Genomic DNA, 15,624 nt, shown 5'->3' on the forward strand with positions numbered 1-15,624 from the left:
GATTACTCGTCCTCCCAATCATACGAATCCACCGCCCGACCTCTAGCTGTTGTACATAGTCCGCCAACATCGTATTGATCATACATACTTCAACAATATGCACGCGCCGGCCACCGTTGCTTCACCTGTCTGCGTAATACATATACCATGAAGTGGGTCCGCTTTAACTGATGCATGGCCGCGTCCGTCACCGTGATCCTGCTGGCTCAATGATACACGCTCCCGCAACACCGTCGGTGCCGGTCGCCACGAAATTCTGTCCGCATCGTACATAATCGTGCAACTTCGTCGTCGTCAATATTCGCGTGGCTCCTTACCGCATTATACATGCTCCCGCAACTTCGTACACATTTGTCGCCGCGATCCAGCCTGGATAATACACGCTCCCGCAACGTCAGCTGCACTGGGTGCCGAAATACTTTGGTCTGCATTGTACATGATCCCTCACCCTCTTCTGCGTCTAGCATCGCATGGTTCCTTCCCATATCATACACATTCCTGCAACTTCGTCAGCGCCCGTCCCCACATCCCTGCTGCCTCAATCATACACGCTCCTACAACACCGCCGGCACCGGGCACCACGATCCCTTTGTTCACATCATACATGATCCCTCACCCTCTTCTGCGTCGAGCATCGCATGGTTCCTTCCCGTATCATACACATTCCTGCAACTTCGTCAGCGCCCGTCCCCACATCCCTGCTACCTCAATCATACACGCTCCTACAACACCGCCGGCGCCGGGCACCACGATCCCTTTGCTCACATCATACATGATCCCTCACCCTCTTCTGCGTCGAGCATCGCATGGTTCCTTCCCGTATCATACACATTCCTGCAACTTCGTCAGCGCCCGTCCCCACATCCCTGATGCCTCAATCATACACGCTCTCGCAACACCGCCGGCACCGGGCACCACGATCCCTTTGCTCACATCATACATGATCCTCCAACTTCGTCTGCGTCAATTCTCGCGTGGTTTCTTGCCGCATCATACATGCTCCTGCAACTTCTTCCGCGCCCGTCATCACGGTCCTGCTGACCTCGATCATAGATGATCCCGCAACACCGCTGGCGGCAGTCGTCTCGGTACTTCGTGTAATAAATGGGCTGTGACCTGCAGCTTCGGATCATATTTTTGGCTGCAGATGTAGGTATATTACCTGGAGGGTATTGATATCGCTATCGGGTGGCATGTTCCCCTGTCTCATGGATTAGCGGCTCAATCTTTCCGATGTCCCCAGTTCACGTTTTGAAACACAGATCGGATTTTCGTTGGTATGTAGATACTGTGTACACATATTGAATAGTAATCGTACACTAGAAGAGGGACGATCTCGAGACAATTATGGACAACCGCGTGCAAGAGAGGGTGTAGAGAAACACGAAACAGATAACGTACACGATTATTGCGGCACAGTGAGGGAAAATCGAGGTATACAGAATGTTCATTGAGGCTGAGGCGAGTATGCATAGCATGTTCGTCATCTATGCACGAGTTCTACGCATCTTCCTGCAGAATGCATGGGTCAGCAGATACTTCAGGAAACGGATCGAGCACGCACTTCGCGGGTTGCAGGTTTTCGTCATTGGGTTTGGCAGCTCTTCTGCTTGGAAACCCTGTGAGCGATGATCCCGGTATGACAAGATCACACATACTTGCGAGGCCGAGACACAGTTTCCGTGTCTCCACGCCCCTTCATGGCTGTGGTGAGCATCCATGTCATGTCGTCAACGGCTTCGAAGACTTTGCTGCACACGTCAGAATCACCTTGCGCCGAAGCGCCAAGGAAGATCCAGACCAAAGTCAGCAAAACCACGACAACCCCGTTTCTACCGGTCTTGATTTCCGGGAAGTCTGGGGCCTGATCGATCGGAAGCTCGCGAGAATGCGGCATGGCGTCTTTCCGGCGCCAATCGGGCTGAATTGCGGTATACCAGCCACACCACGCCTGCGCGTCTGCGACAGGATTTGCACTGACGACAGTATATTCGGTGCGTTTCGTCGACATCCATTTAGTGGTCATGGAGGGTCGCATTGCGGATGTTGTACTACCCTAGAGAATGAATGACCGGTGAGTAGTGGGCTCGATCAAGGATTTGAGGACGGGGATTTACCTTGCGGCTGTCAAAGCGGCCCTTGGATTCAAACAGAATGAAGGCGCGGAGCATGGCGTGGAAGTCGGCACGCGTCACGGAGTCCGCTACGAAGGCAACAGTATCGACAAAATAATCTGGCAGGTCCGGGGAAGCCCGAATGTGCTTGACGAGCTTGGCAGTGGAAAGCGAGAAGTCAACGACAAACCCGTTTGCGCCGTTAATCTTGATTTTGGGAGTTCGCGTGGACACGCGGACGCTTACAGGCCGATTAGAGTTGGAGGATGTTACGCGCGCTTTCTCAAGAGGCAGGGTAGGGCTGGGATCCGCAGCGGTAGTGGGCGGAGGCAGGGTAGGGCTGGGATCCGCAGCGGTAGTGGGCGGAGGCAAGATTTCGGCACAAGAGCGGACATCCGGTTCGTTTGCAGTAGCTGCTTTGCCTGTAACATCGGAAGAAATTGGTTGACAAGTGGTGGGCACAGTGGCAGATGACTCAGACAAGCTTGTAGATACCGGGGAAAGATGAGCAGAACCAAGAGCAGCCGGAGGAAGGAGGGCGACAGACGCCGGCGGCACCGGAGGAAGGAGGGCGACAGACGCCGGCGGCACCGGCGAATGGAGAGCAGCTACAGCTCCAGAGGGGTGTTCTGGGATGCTTGGGAGATCAAGAAGTGCGTTCATGTAGCTGAAGTCTTGAGGATAAGCACTCGAACCATAGAACATAGGATCCATGGCGCCATAATTGGAATCAAAAGCGGAGAAAACCGTCGGATCCACGGTGCCGAAGTTCAAGGTATTTGGGTATTGGAAGGCCGCGGGATCCATGTATGTCATGTCTATGTTCATAGGCTGCAAGACCTCGCGAGCAGCTAACCCTGGGCGTGCAATAGCACCCGTAGCATCCTGAATGAAACCAGCAACGGGGGCGGGCTGCGGCTCGATGGTAGCCGTGATCGGGGCGGGCTGAGGCTCGACGGTAGCCGGGACAGGGACGGGCTGAGACTCGACGGCAGCCGGGACGGGGACGGGCTGAGACTCGACGGCAGCCGGGACGGGGATGGGCTGAGATTCGACGGAAGTTGGGACGGGAGCAGGCGGAGGCTCGACGGTAGCCGGGACGGGAGCAGGCGGAGGCTCGACGGTAGCGGGGATGGGGGCGGGCTGAGGCTCAACGGTAGCCACGACGGGGGCGGGCGGAGGCTCGACGGTAGCCGTGACGGGGGCGGGCTGAGGCTCAACGGTAGCCGCGATGCAGGCGGGCTGAGGCTCATCGGTAGCTGCGACGGAAGCACAGCTTGAAGAAGATGATGCTTCAGCGTCTTCAGAGGAGTCGCGGTCCTCCGCGGAACGGATATCAAGTTGTGCGCATTGTTCTTTAGCTAAGTAAAAAGATCAGACATGGAAAACTGTGAGTAGGAAGTTGGTACTTACTCCATGATCTCTCGCAAAAACTGGAGAATGAGCCCTCCCATTCCTCCCGGAATTTGGCATTGGAAGTCGCGAACCTGTGACCCGCGCGATCGACACCTGATCCATAGCTATCGAAAGATATTAGATCTACTTGAAAACCCACGATTTCGGCATAACCGAGTCGACTTACTATAATGTCCTCAACTTGCCGCCTAAGCTGGGTAACGGCCCGCCTGCGATGATCGAGAAGTGCCATCCGGTTTCGAGAGCCCAGCTGTCAAGCATTCTTGTCAAAGTAAAGGGAAGGTTGTTGATAGCTCTGAAGGAACGCGATCATATTAGCAGCAAAATCAAGACATAGGGGTCACCACCTACTCTTGTTTGGCGGAAGCCAGTCGGTAGCGTGTTTCTTCCTTGTCATCGTCGAAGCTGATGAGTGACTCGTCCTTCAACAGGTAGCCGTGGTCACGATAGGCATGCACGGCGGCCATAGTAATGGGGTCGCTGTGTGGCATATGCTCATCGGCGAATTGACGCTGGAATTTGAGCTAATCCATGTGTTAAGTTAAATATTCACATCAAGGACGACAGAACAAGAACATACCGATTGCTTCTTTGACCAGCCTTCTCCCTTCGCTTTTTTCCAAGCCTCATCGAACGTAGTCTTCAGGTCCTTGTCAGCCATTGCAACGCGCATCCATGCTTGATACAGCTGCGGCTTCTTCGGCTTACGTGCAGGTTTGAGAATGCACGAGCGGGCCGGACGTGCCAGACCAGGCACAGCGGGACCGGAAGGGCGAACCCGGGAGTTGTTGCCAAACCAGTTGCGGACCTGCTGCATACGGAGGTCAGTGAATTATCGTCACGAGATAAGCCTAATTACTCACCTCCATCCGCTCGGAACGGCGCTGAACGCAGTCCGGGTGCATCGCCGCCTCATTGGCGTTACCACCACAACTTGCGAGCTCTTCGGGCGTAGGCGACTCGGGAAAGGCCAAGAACCACAATGGCGTCAAGAAGAGAAACCAGTCGTTGAGGTTGCGCTCCGTCGAGTTCTCACGGTACTCATCCATGTAGTCTTCCATCCAATCGCGCTCCTCGTCGGAGAAGACAGTTTTTCTAGTCATAGTGAAGACGACAGCAACGGTATGAAACCCAAGCAGAAGATATTACAAGGTACCAGTGCGGGGGAGGATTGATTGACTGGCGAAAGAAATCGTCGGTGCGACATCGCGTGTCTTATACATACTTCGCCAATTGTCGCCGGGTCTAGTTCACGCTCACGCAATATCTTCCAGTTCTGTCAATGGTTATGCTTCAAAGATACGATTACAGCAATTCCGCGTCAGTTTAGGTTGCGAACTCTCCAAGTCGATTCTTCTCTCATCCCTTCGGTGATGTCTTTCAATCCTCGTTCTGGTATCTCCGGTCGAGAAACGCGTACACAGAGGATGATCATGAACATTCCATTGGGACTTTCCAGTCTCCAGACGATCTCACGGAACATTGCCCAGCTCGCCGGAGATCGCCTGATCGGTCCTCGCATACTACCGTGCCGGATGGCGGATTCAAGAGGCCCTCTTGTCGTTAACAGATGATACAGTGTGTGGCGTGTGGCGGCAACATCTCGAATGGGTCGTATCGCACTTACCGGACGCAGGGTTATCCTGAAGTTCGCAATCCTTGGCCCAAAATACGGGCGCCGCGTGGCATGCAATGCATCACCTTACCGAAGATCAAACTTCAGAAGAATCCTTGCCGTGATTTCTCCCCGTCGCGCCTCAGATCGGGCTCGCGAACATGCATGAGCTCCAATACATGGCAACGTGTATGATATGAATGTCCCAAACACGCTTGCCGGACCGCACCAGAGCCAAGGTATCGTCTTGCCAACTCGACCACATTTGCAGTATTTTTCAAACTTTGTGATGATCTTCTACGTTTCAAGGGCACCGCGTGGCACTCGCAGCATCCCCGGCCGAAGATCATTCTCAGGGGGAAAGCTCCTCGTGATTGCTTGACGTTGTGCTACAGACAGGGCTGGCAGCCTGCAAGAGCTTCGGGTCGTGGCAACACATATGACAGAACGTCAAGGTATTATCTCGTCGACTAAACCTCATTTGCAGACTCTTTGTCAAACTCTGAGCTGATTGTCTACGCCTAGGGCATCACATAACCCAGCCGAAGATCGTTCTCAAGGACGAAGCTCGTTATAATTGCCGCGTTTTGTATCACAACCAGGGATCGTGGCCTGCATGAGGCTCAGATCGTAGCAATGTGTATGACTTGGATGTCGCAACGGCTCATGCCGTACCGGAAGCTGGGTGAGGCCTTGGCAACTCAACTGCATTTGCAGAGTCTTGTCAAATATCAATTGACCTCATGTATTCCCAGAGTACCGCATGGCGTTTGCTGACTCGCGTCGGCGGAGAACACGGAGCATACAGGGTCATTATCTCTGGTAGTTTGTTTGACTTGGAACACGTTGAGGAAAGTAGAATGACTTGAACGTTACAGCAAACTGCCGAAGTCAAGCGGCCTCATGCCTGGCGCGCTCCCACGGTCGCCGTTTGCAGCAAAGAGTGCTCCCAATCAGTACTTGGCGCCTTCCTAGGCTCCCGTGCCCTCAAACTCAACCTTAAAGCCGAGGTTTCCAGCCTCGGAGCATAAAATGACCCGCATTCGCCCTGCTTTTCGTCAAGCCCCCTCTCGTTTGCTCCCCGCCTCTGTCCCCGCCTCTGTAGTTCTTTGCACGCCACCCTTCCTCTCGTACCATCGCATCCATGGTCAAGTCCAAGCGTGGAAAAGCCGTGCGTAGCTATTCCCTGGTTTATGCTATACTAAGTCCCTTCTTCCCTGACAGCGGCGCACCGAGCTTGATGAAGCGATCGCTCATATCGCCGACATCCTGAACCGCTTGTACATGGGTAAGTCTGCAGCTACAGCTTGGATCACACTAATACCTTTGATACAGAATCACAGGATGACACGGGAGACAGCGACAACGAGGAAGACGCTTCGCCTTCGTCCCCGCCTCCGCCCCCGCCTCCGCCGACTGTCTATGCGCCCCCTCGTCAGCATGTCCAGACTCACGAGGAGTTGTCGTCTCCTATCGACACGCTTCGCAATAGCCTGGCAGCGCTGTCTGCGGGCGGCTCGATTTCTGTTCAAACGTCGGGACCGACCGTCATCCCGATCATGCCCAACGTTCACACTGTCAAGCCCTCGGCATGCGCCGCATCAGCCTCCACCGCCGCTTCCTCGGCTCCCTGCAGCAGTGGAGGTGACATTCACTCTGCTTGTGATGAGGTCGGTGAGGCCTCCACTAGCGATATACGATGGTACACGGTTATCCGCGGTCGCTCCGTTGGCGTCTTCTCAAGCTGGAAAGTACTTACAGCTTATATTTCATGCCTTTACTGACCCTTGACAACAGGGACATCGTCTCTACGCTCGTGAGCGGTGTGCCTGGGGCGATCTATCGCCATCACACCTCTCGTCAGGCTGCTGAGGACGCCTACATCATTGCGTTGCAGGCAGGCCGCGTCTCCATCATCGTGTGAGCCCCTCGCGGCCTGAGAGCGGATTCTTGAACTGCTCATGTATACATAGTTTGACTCGTCTCGCATCATCATCTTGAGCCGTCTGTGTACGTTAGTTGTAGCCGCCTCCGTTCGCTGTGCGCGTGTACGTTGCTGTCGCTATCGTTGTCGCCTTTTCACCCCCGCTCCATAGTTTTCACATACACTGTCGCCGATTGTCGTTCCAGATAAAAATGTAGTATGTAGGTCAATGCTCGCAATATACCCGATCTTGACTACTACATATGCAAGACAGTGCACGCGGTGAATACGGTTCCACGTTGTGGACTTCGCTCCTAAGAAGTTTCGTCATTTGGTTTCCACATCTCATCCTTTGGATCGCGCATAATGTATGGTTCTGTGTTCAGTATCGACCGAACAAGACCAGAAGAATGTGCAGCACAACATAGAACGCCTTGGTGCCAGACCATAGCAGCTGTTCAGACTGGAGGGGACGCAGTGCCATGCTGCCGACACCTGACACCTAGTGTTTGTCGTATAGCGTGATGTACCCAGCTCGCAGTTGTGGATGTGCTCGAGCCAGGGCTACAAGGATGTTGCGAGTGACAGGATGCGAGCGCAATGGAGCACCGCATATTCGTTGTGATCTAGTGCTGGCCATACATGTTCAGAGAATTTCGCAAGCTAGAGTTGTTAGTGAGTTCAGAACCTCAAGTACGCAACCCGAGTTTCATGCACCAGGAACCATGCGCGCGGGGCCTAACTTGACTGAGGTACATTTCCATATCTACCTATGTAATTGGCGCATGAGGTATTGTTCCGTGTTGAGTATCGACCGAACCAGACCAGCAGGATCTGCAGCGCAACATAGAGCACCTCGGTGCCAGGACGTAGCAGCTGTTCGGACTCGAGGAGACGTAGTACCATGCTGCCGATGACTGGCATCCAGCGTTCGCCGTATAGCATGATGTATAAATTGGTGCATGAGGCATTGTTCCGTGTTGAGTATCGACCGAGCCAGACCAGAAGATGTGCAGCGCAGCATAGAACACCTCGGTGCCGGGACGTAACAGCTGTTTGGACTCGAGGAGACATAGTGCCATGCATGATGTACCAAGCTCGAAGTTGTGGATGCGCTGGAACCATAGCTACAAGGACGTTGCGAGTGCCGGAGTGGAACATGAAGACAGGACATGAGCGTAATGGAGCACCGCGCGCATGTTCGTTGTGATCTAGCGCTGGCCACACATGCTCGTAGCATTCGGTCGTTAACCGGTGCAGATTATAGTGTAAGTCAAGAGGTCAGGTGAGATGATGGAAAGTCTCATATATAGTCTATCGATCGCGAAAGAATGTTTGAAAGAGATGATAGCTGAAGGAGCAACTTCAGTGTATGGAATGCGGCACGAACGAAATGCGGTTACAGACCGCCTCATCCCATTAAGCTGAGTACGACTCGCTTTCGCGATGTGTTTATGTTATAATTCATTAAGCTTACCCAGAAGATCTACAGTATATCGCTGAGAAGTCAACTATGAGCAAGCAATCAGAGTGTGCATGGAGCACATTGTGTGACAATTGTTCGCGCATGCGCACAGATTGGAGATGACACCTACCTACCATAAGCTACACAACTGACACAACTAACTACTAGTACAATGGGGTTGGTGACAAGTTATACGCAACATGTTCGCTTAATGACCCTGATCGCAAACATGCTGAGGCGGGATGTGTGTACAGTATATCACGAGCATTCAACTTTGGAATCGAACATTCGAAAGTTGTGTACTGAATTTCGCATTCATTTGCCCCAGAATGTGCAGATCGTCTACTGATATCAGCATCGAGGGATATTAGATGTGATGACTTGACCTTCAGTAGCCCCGAAGTTTATTTTGGTCACCGGACGAGCGATTTGATAGAGCGACTTTGGCGGCGATGATCGCGTTGCTACTAGATTCTTGTCATATTTCCATTGACCGAGAAATTCAACATAGTATATAGCAGTACACTGACCATGGGTTCTACTTCAAAATTCACGAATATAGCTCTCTGAGATGGTATGAGACATGTGAGACCGTCGAGGCTATCGACAAAGTGCCGTTTTGGGTCAAAAGCCTCACCGATGCAGTAGGTAGGGTCACACGATTAGCACAGCGCGTAGCAGCTCCGCGCCCGCCTTCGTCTTACAAGCTACTGCATGGACTTGAACGTTTCACCACTCGCCGTCATACACATTCACCGATTGTGCCTGCCAGTATTGATGCATGGCCCGTAAGACCAAGCTACCAACCTTTCAAGCTACCGGACGCCGCTCTGCCCCCCGTGCTCCGTCGCATGTCGCAAAGTCCATTGTTCTTAAAGCAGCGAGGGATGGACGTGTCCTCGCGTCTACCTCATCAACTCAAAAGCGCGCCCGTACACTTTCTCCTGAACCTGCACACGCACCCAATACTTGCCCTTGTGAGCAAACGAACGATGGCGATTGGCAGGATATCGACGTGTCGGAGACTATGGCCCAAGCGCGCAAGAAACGAGCGCGGACGGAACCGAAGAAGAAGACTCATACGCTCGGGGTGAGCTCGTTCTTTGCATTCATGATGAAGACATGTACTCAATGTTCGTGTCAGAGTCGCATGCGTTCGTGGTACCCGTACTGCCCCGAATTCCTCGACAACCTCCTTGCTCGAGACGCACTATCGACGACCGAACCCATTCCTTGTCTCGAGTGCCACGATGTATCGAAGAAGGGTCTATACCGGTGTGATGACTGTCACGGAGATCGTATGCTGTGCGCGGAATGTATGGTCGATTTGCATCAATGGCAATCGTTCCATAATGTCAAGGTGTGCATCTACTCACATATTTCTGTTGCATGGCCTCACAAGAGTCGAAGGAGTGGAAGAACGATCACTTCCAGCCAGTGACGCTGCAAGAGTTGGGTCTCGAGATCCAGCTAGGGCATCCCGACGGCACCAATTGCTCAGCTTCTATCCCAGCTCACAAGGATTTCTTAGTCTTCGACACTACCGGCTATCATTACGTGACTCTCATGTACTGTAATTGCAAGGTTCCGCACGTACGAACCGCACGCGAACAACTTCTCGACATCGGCCTTTACCCCGCCTCAGTTCGACAACCACGGACTGCATTCACGTTCCGACTACTGGACAACTTCCATCAGCTGACGCTTCAGGGCAAGATCACCCTACATGACTTTTTGCTGGCTACAATCTGTAGCACAGACATTGCCGGGCTGAAGGACCGCGTGGTAAGTGCACATTTCACATTCAGTTGGTCATCACATGTATTCAATCTACGCAGTTCCGCTACCATGAAGCAACGCTGGCGACGCGCCAATATTTCTATCTTCTGCGCCTCAAGAGGGCCGGCCGCGGGCATGTTCCCAAGGGGACTACAACGATTCCTCTAGGAGGCCTCGCTGTTCTCTGTCCGGCGTGTCCGCAACCGCTCTGGAATCTCCCGCCTGACTGGGATCAAGCTCCACCAGAAGTCAAGTAAGCTCCTAAAGTCGTGGTTTTGATGTTTGGTCAAGCAGAAATTGATTAATTTCCAGATGGATCTATACACAATTCGTGGCTCTAGATGCATGTTTCAAGATGAAGAACAAGAACCGTAAAATCGATGATGCTGATATCGGAAGCGGCGAGGGTTATTTCGTTGAAGAGAAAGCGTATCAGAAGCACCTTCAAACTTACGTCGAAGAACCTGAGGTGAGTCGGCGACAATCATACAGGATAGTCGCATCTCACGTTTGGCCACAGCAAGTAGATCCGTGCGACTCAAACTTCAACGCGATCAAAAATATCAATAGCACCAAATCGCGAACGGACGTCATGGCGGTGTCGGGTGCGGCTGCTGCGAAATGCAGCAGACATGCCCTGATGCTACCCCACGGTGTCGCCGATTTACAACGTGGAGAGAGGTACGCTTCGTGCAGTTGTGTATATCTGTTACTCAAACATGCGCAGATATGTCACCATTGATTATGTCTTTTGGACGACCTTACAGCGTATGGGTGCGCCACTTCCCGTTACAGTCAGCTACGATATTGCGTGTCAATGGAAGCAAAACTTGTGGCGAAGACATGCAAAATTACCGGCCTCCTTCGCCTCGCTCGGTGGTATCAAGTTGAGGTTCTTCATCCCAAGCATGCACATCCGTGATCACAAGGCGTTGTGCCGAGCCCTATATTACTTTCTCCTACACAGGTTCGTCGGCCTCACGCACGGGGAGACCGTAGAACAGGAATGGGCCCATATTGGTGGGCTAGCAACCAGCACGGTGGAAATGGGCCGAAGTGCCCGACGACTTACCCTCGACGATCACTGGAATTTCTGGAATTTCCGCAAGATTGTGGGTTTCGGTTCGTATATCTTTAGTCTACTCTCTTGCTATCGTTCAAGCACGAAATGATCATGGTTCTCAGGTGATGCATTCCGTAAATCCTTCGCCACTACCCTTGAGGAAGGGTTGAAGCATCACGCGGTCCTCGAAGACTTCAGCCAGCGGTTTGACGTGGAGACGATCAGAGGCTGGGAGCTGATGATCGAGCAATGGGAATCTGATCCAACGAAGCCGAATCCATACGAGGAGATCGAAGAAGGTTTGTGTTGCGCGTGCCGTGAATATTGACGAGACTTATACTGTGTACACCGTAGCCGTCAACGTCAATAAGCTCAGGCAAGAGCTTGCGAAGGAAGAGGAGGAAAGTATTGACATGCACAAGACAGCGCTCCACGAGATTTCTCCCAGCGCGTTCGTGCAACAAGCGTTTGCATTGCTGATGCAGCGGTACGTGGTCTCTTAATATAAGAATGATTTGTGATAACATAGCTTTTCCAGGCGGAAACTAAAGCTTGTTGTTGACGACACGACCAGTAGCACAAACGAAGGGGAGAAGGCCACGTTACAGGAGAAACGCGCTACGTTTCGCCGCCGTGTCTTCGACTTTTATGAGGTCCAAAATGTCTATATGCCTGGCTCCATCGCCATACGATCGGCAAAGCTCAGCGGAGATGACGGGTCTGACGCATCAAAGCAGGCTGAGGACCTCCCGATCCTCCTGCCATCAAACCTGGACGAAGCACGCCGGGAGTACGGATGTCTTGGCGGGGTCACGGATACCGAGAGAAGATTCGCCGACGCGATGATGAGAGATGGTCTCATCAACGTCCGTCGCTTCCTTCGGACGTTGGGGATGCTCCGGCGAAAGGCTAAGCATACTGCTGGCAGTACGTCTCACACTTATGTTTGTGCATCCCCATCTAACCATAATTATATACAGGCCAACGTGACGGGACGCGATCGCGTACGCTCATCGACGTTGTGTCACGTAGGCTCAAGCTCGCAGCGGATTCCTATCGTGTGGCATACAAGTCTCTCACAAAACTCGACCCAGCCGGCACATGGTGCTCTCGTTACAAGGAACTTCGCAAGGAGGATCTGCGTGGTCCTTCTCGTGACGACACGATCCCGGACGAGGAATCAGAGCGACACCGTACCCCATCTTGGATTTGGACCTTGCCCAGCGACGACCGATCGGAAGACCATACACCGAATGAAACAACTGACAAGAAGGGTGGTGAACTTTACCTCCGGGGCGAGTGGGCACGGCAGCGCGCACGGGTTCATCGGCACGACGAAGAACTGATCTTACTTCAAGAGGAAATGCGGCGAGTGCTTGTGTTTCTATGCAATAAGTCTCAATGGTGGGAGAAACAGTGGCTTCACCGATTGAACTCCGAAGATCAGCCTCTACTTGCGAGCTCGCGGATTGCTCGGGGCCTCAAGGCGTATGGATTGCAACAAGCACGAATGTATCAGGACCTTGCAAAGTCGTTTGCCGGCCGATGGATCCCCCTCCTCAAGCACTACGGCATCAGCAAGGATTGGATACAGGAATACGAGGAAATAGTGCCCCCCGAAGCAGGTGAGTATTCTGATACGATGCGGGAAATCATACCACTCATATTTCTGGTAGACAAAGTCTTCACGAAGTGGTTGCGTGAACGAAAATCCCGGCAGGAGAAGGCGGCGGCTAAACTGGGTGAGTTGTTCGACCATGTCAATCGGCGCCCATGGCTCACCACCTCTCAGCTCAGAAACGCGCGGTCAACGCGGAGAGTTCGGACGATGATGGCGACGACGAATTAGACGAAGACGAGTTAGAACAGAACGATGTAGTAGACGGAGACTTGTCCATCAGCACATCATAACTGTACGACACGGCCTCGTTATTCTATGAATCTTTTTGCTTCCCGATACCAGATCGCAACCTGTCACATATAGGCCGGCTGACGTGCACCTTGAATGCGCCCGCTGTTGTCATAAGTCTGCCCCGTGCGGCGTATTACATTTTGTGCATTGCAAGGACACATGGTACTCCACATGCTCAATCATACACAGTATGACTGACGTGTAGATCTGTGGTCCTCGTCCGGAAATCATACGAGGAGCATAGTACGCGGATGATAGTCTATTTTACATCCCCTTCAAGCCCTAAGAACTGTGCATAGTCTATGTGTATATACAGCAAGTCCTGGGCCATATTGGCCACGGTACGTTATCATGAGGTGATCAAGGAGTTCGTGTAGAAGCGGGGCTAGTTGTTCGGGTGTGCATAAAGACAGTCAGACCTGCAACGCAACACAATATTGCATCGTACAAGAAGATAGTTTACGATGAGCTCGTACACGATTCATCTGACAACCAGCGCCGCCGCGTGGTTCGGGTAACGTTGGCGTGCGCGGCAGAGGACGAAGTGTTGGTCTTGATTTGAACGATCAACCACATGACGGGCCGCGACGAAAATGCGTGCTCCAAAGCCTACCCTCAAAAGATCAGGCTAGAGCTAATCTGGTGTATTATGCCACATACGCATTTGCCACACATCCGACGATGTTCTCTTGATAGGGCGTCATAATAAGTTGCGGATTGACATCGAGGATTGCTCGCTACACGGGTATAAGGAGAGCTATGGCAAAAATCAGTGAAGGCTGTGTGAAGAACGAATGAAGCGTACATAATGGTGGGCTAGAGGCCGTGGTTTTGAGGTATACGATACATAGCCCTGCACTCATCGTGGTAAGCTTACAATAAAGCATACTGCAACACTGCTACTTACCCATCGCCCGAATGAACGTAAGCAGGGTAGGGAGTATATATCAAACGGCTACCCGAGGGACATGAGAGAGAAACAGAGGACCGCAAGGGGAACAAGTGAAGGCCAGGAGAGACAGGAGAAGGGCGAGAGGCGAACGTCGAATGCCACACGCGCTGCACAGTTATAAGCGCGCCTTTGGAGATGGTGTCCTTGGGCATCAGTATCATGTATGAAGAAGAGGCAAGGCCGTGCGAGGTGGAACAGGTTCAATGTATGACAAGACAGCTTGACGCGCGTCAGAGCCAGTGTATGTATGAGGGAGTAGTCACATGATACATGCAGGCGAGGAAATTGGCTGGGCAGGCAACAATGTATCACAAACTTCGACGTGGTGTATGATAAGACTCTCAGGGTCTCAGTCATAACCATCGATCAAGATTTACCAGGATGGATGATCGAGGAGGTATGTTTGAGTAGTAAGTATGTATGAAGCATGTGGTAAGATAACTCCTTCAACTATGTATGACAAAGTTTCCACCATCCTCGTTCTCGCAATTCATATGACGCGCATCGGGACACCAGCCATGCGGTCTAAGACGATGATCGGGTATATACATCAGAAATAGCGTGGACCTCATTATGTATGACCGACCACATGCGTATGACAGACACTGAGATTGTGTCCTGTGGGGACAAGAAGGTTAAGTCGTATGTATGACCTTCGAGCGCGCGCACACGTACGGATCATCCAAAACTAGCAAGAAAAGAAGTAGAAGTGCTGCGCGTGTGTTGGGCGGGAATTTGTCATCTCAAATGACACGCTTCTAAGTCAAGTATCAAGGCGTGCAGGAGCGGCACAGGAGCCAAAGAGAAAGTAGTAGGATCATGTTTAACGAGACATGATTGTGTGTGCTTGATTCGCACGACGGGACTGTCGGTCTTATTGAGGAAGGAGAGTTCAGGTTGTATGTATATACTAAGAGCGGGCGCACGCATACTGATTATGCCCGGAAAGAGCTACAACAGCGCTGAAGAGGCTGTGCATGTGTTGAATTTGGGGATTAGAGCCCTGAAATGACGCAAGCCGGAGCCGGCTGGCTGAGAGATTTGGTGTGTTAAGGTAAATTGTGTGCTGTATAGGGAAAGAAGCGTGGCGGAGTGGCGGGAGCAGCGCAGGAGACAAAGAGAAAGTCGTAGGATCATGTTTGACCGGACGTGATTGCGTGCGCATGATTCGCGATCTGTTGAGGAAAGAGAGTTCAGGTTGTATGTATACACCAAGAGGAGGCACACGCGTACCGATCATGCCCGGAAAGTGCGAGAATGGCGCTGAAGAGGCTGCGCACGCGTTGAATTTGGGGATTAGAGCCCTGAAATGGCGCGAGCCGGAGCCGGCTGGCTGAGAGATTTGGTGTGTTAAGGTAAATTGTGTGCTGTATAGGGAAAGAAG

General features: G+C 52.3%; 3 protein-coding genes across 3 annotated transcripts; 2 read left to right on the forward strand and 1 right to left on the reverse strand.

Annotated features, from left to right (window-relative positions):
• Positions 1 to 1,487: 1,487 nt before the first annotated feature.
• Positions 1,488 to 4,633, reverse strand: PUNSTDRAFT_136331 (uncharacterized protein; the record flags this gene model as incomplete). The annotated part of the gene is made up of 9 exons (XM_007385890.1): positions 1,488 to 1,512; positions 1,565 to 1,606; positions 1,659 to 2,056; positions 2,118 to 3,475; positions 3,528 to 3,634; positions 3,697 to 3,825; positions 3,882 to 4,054; positions 4,111 to 4,338; positions 4,394 to 4,633. The coding sequence occupies 9 exons, from the start codon at positions 4,631 to 4,633 to the stop codon at positions 1,488 to 1,490; spliced, it is 2,700 nt and encodes an 899-aa protein (XP_007385952.1).
• Positions 4,634 to 6,289: 1,656 nt separating this feature from the next.
• On the forward strand, positions 6,290 to 7,069 carry PUNSTDRAFT_136332 (uncharacterized protein; the record flags this gene model as incomplete). The annotated part of the gene is made up of 4 exons (XM_007385891.1): positions 6,290 to 6,316; positions 6,370 to 6,433; positions 6,481 to 6,847; positions 6,943 to 7,069. The coding sequence occupies 4 exons, from the start codon at positions 6,290 to 6,292 to the stop codon at positions 7,067 to 7,069; spliced, it is 585 nt and encodes a 194-aa protein (XP_007385953.1).
• Positions 7,070 to 9,561: 2,492 nt separating this feature from the next.
• On the forward strand, positions 9,562 to 13,287 carry PUNSTDRAFT_136333 (uncharacterized protein; the record flags this gene model as incomplete). The annotated part of the gene is made up of 13 exons (XM_007385892.1): positions 9,562 to 9,624; positions 9,679 to 9,894; positions 9,945 to 10,319; positions 10,373 to 10,566; positions 10,626 to 10,782; positions 10,834 to 10,994; positions 11,041 to 11,435; positions 11,499 to 11,675; positions 11,731 to 11,842; positions 11,915 to 12,303; positions 12,357 to 13,001; positions 13,053 to 13,118; positions 13,169 to 13,287. The coding sequence occupies 13 exons, from the start codon at positions 9,562 to 9,564 to the stop codon at positions 13,285 to 13,287; spliced, it is 3,069 nt and encodes a 1,022-aa protein (XP_007385954.1).
• Positions 13,288 to 15,624: the final 2,337 nt, after the last annotated feature.

This window comes from Punctularia strigosozonata, assembly GCF_000264995.1.
Source record: "Punctularia strigosozonata HHB-11173 SS5 unplaced genomic scaffold PUNSTscaffold_10, whole genome shotgun sequence".
NCBI lineage: Eukaryota > Fungi > Basidiomycota > Agaricomycetes > Corticiales > Punctulariaceae > Punctularia > Punctularia strigosozonata.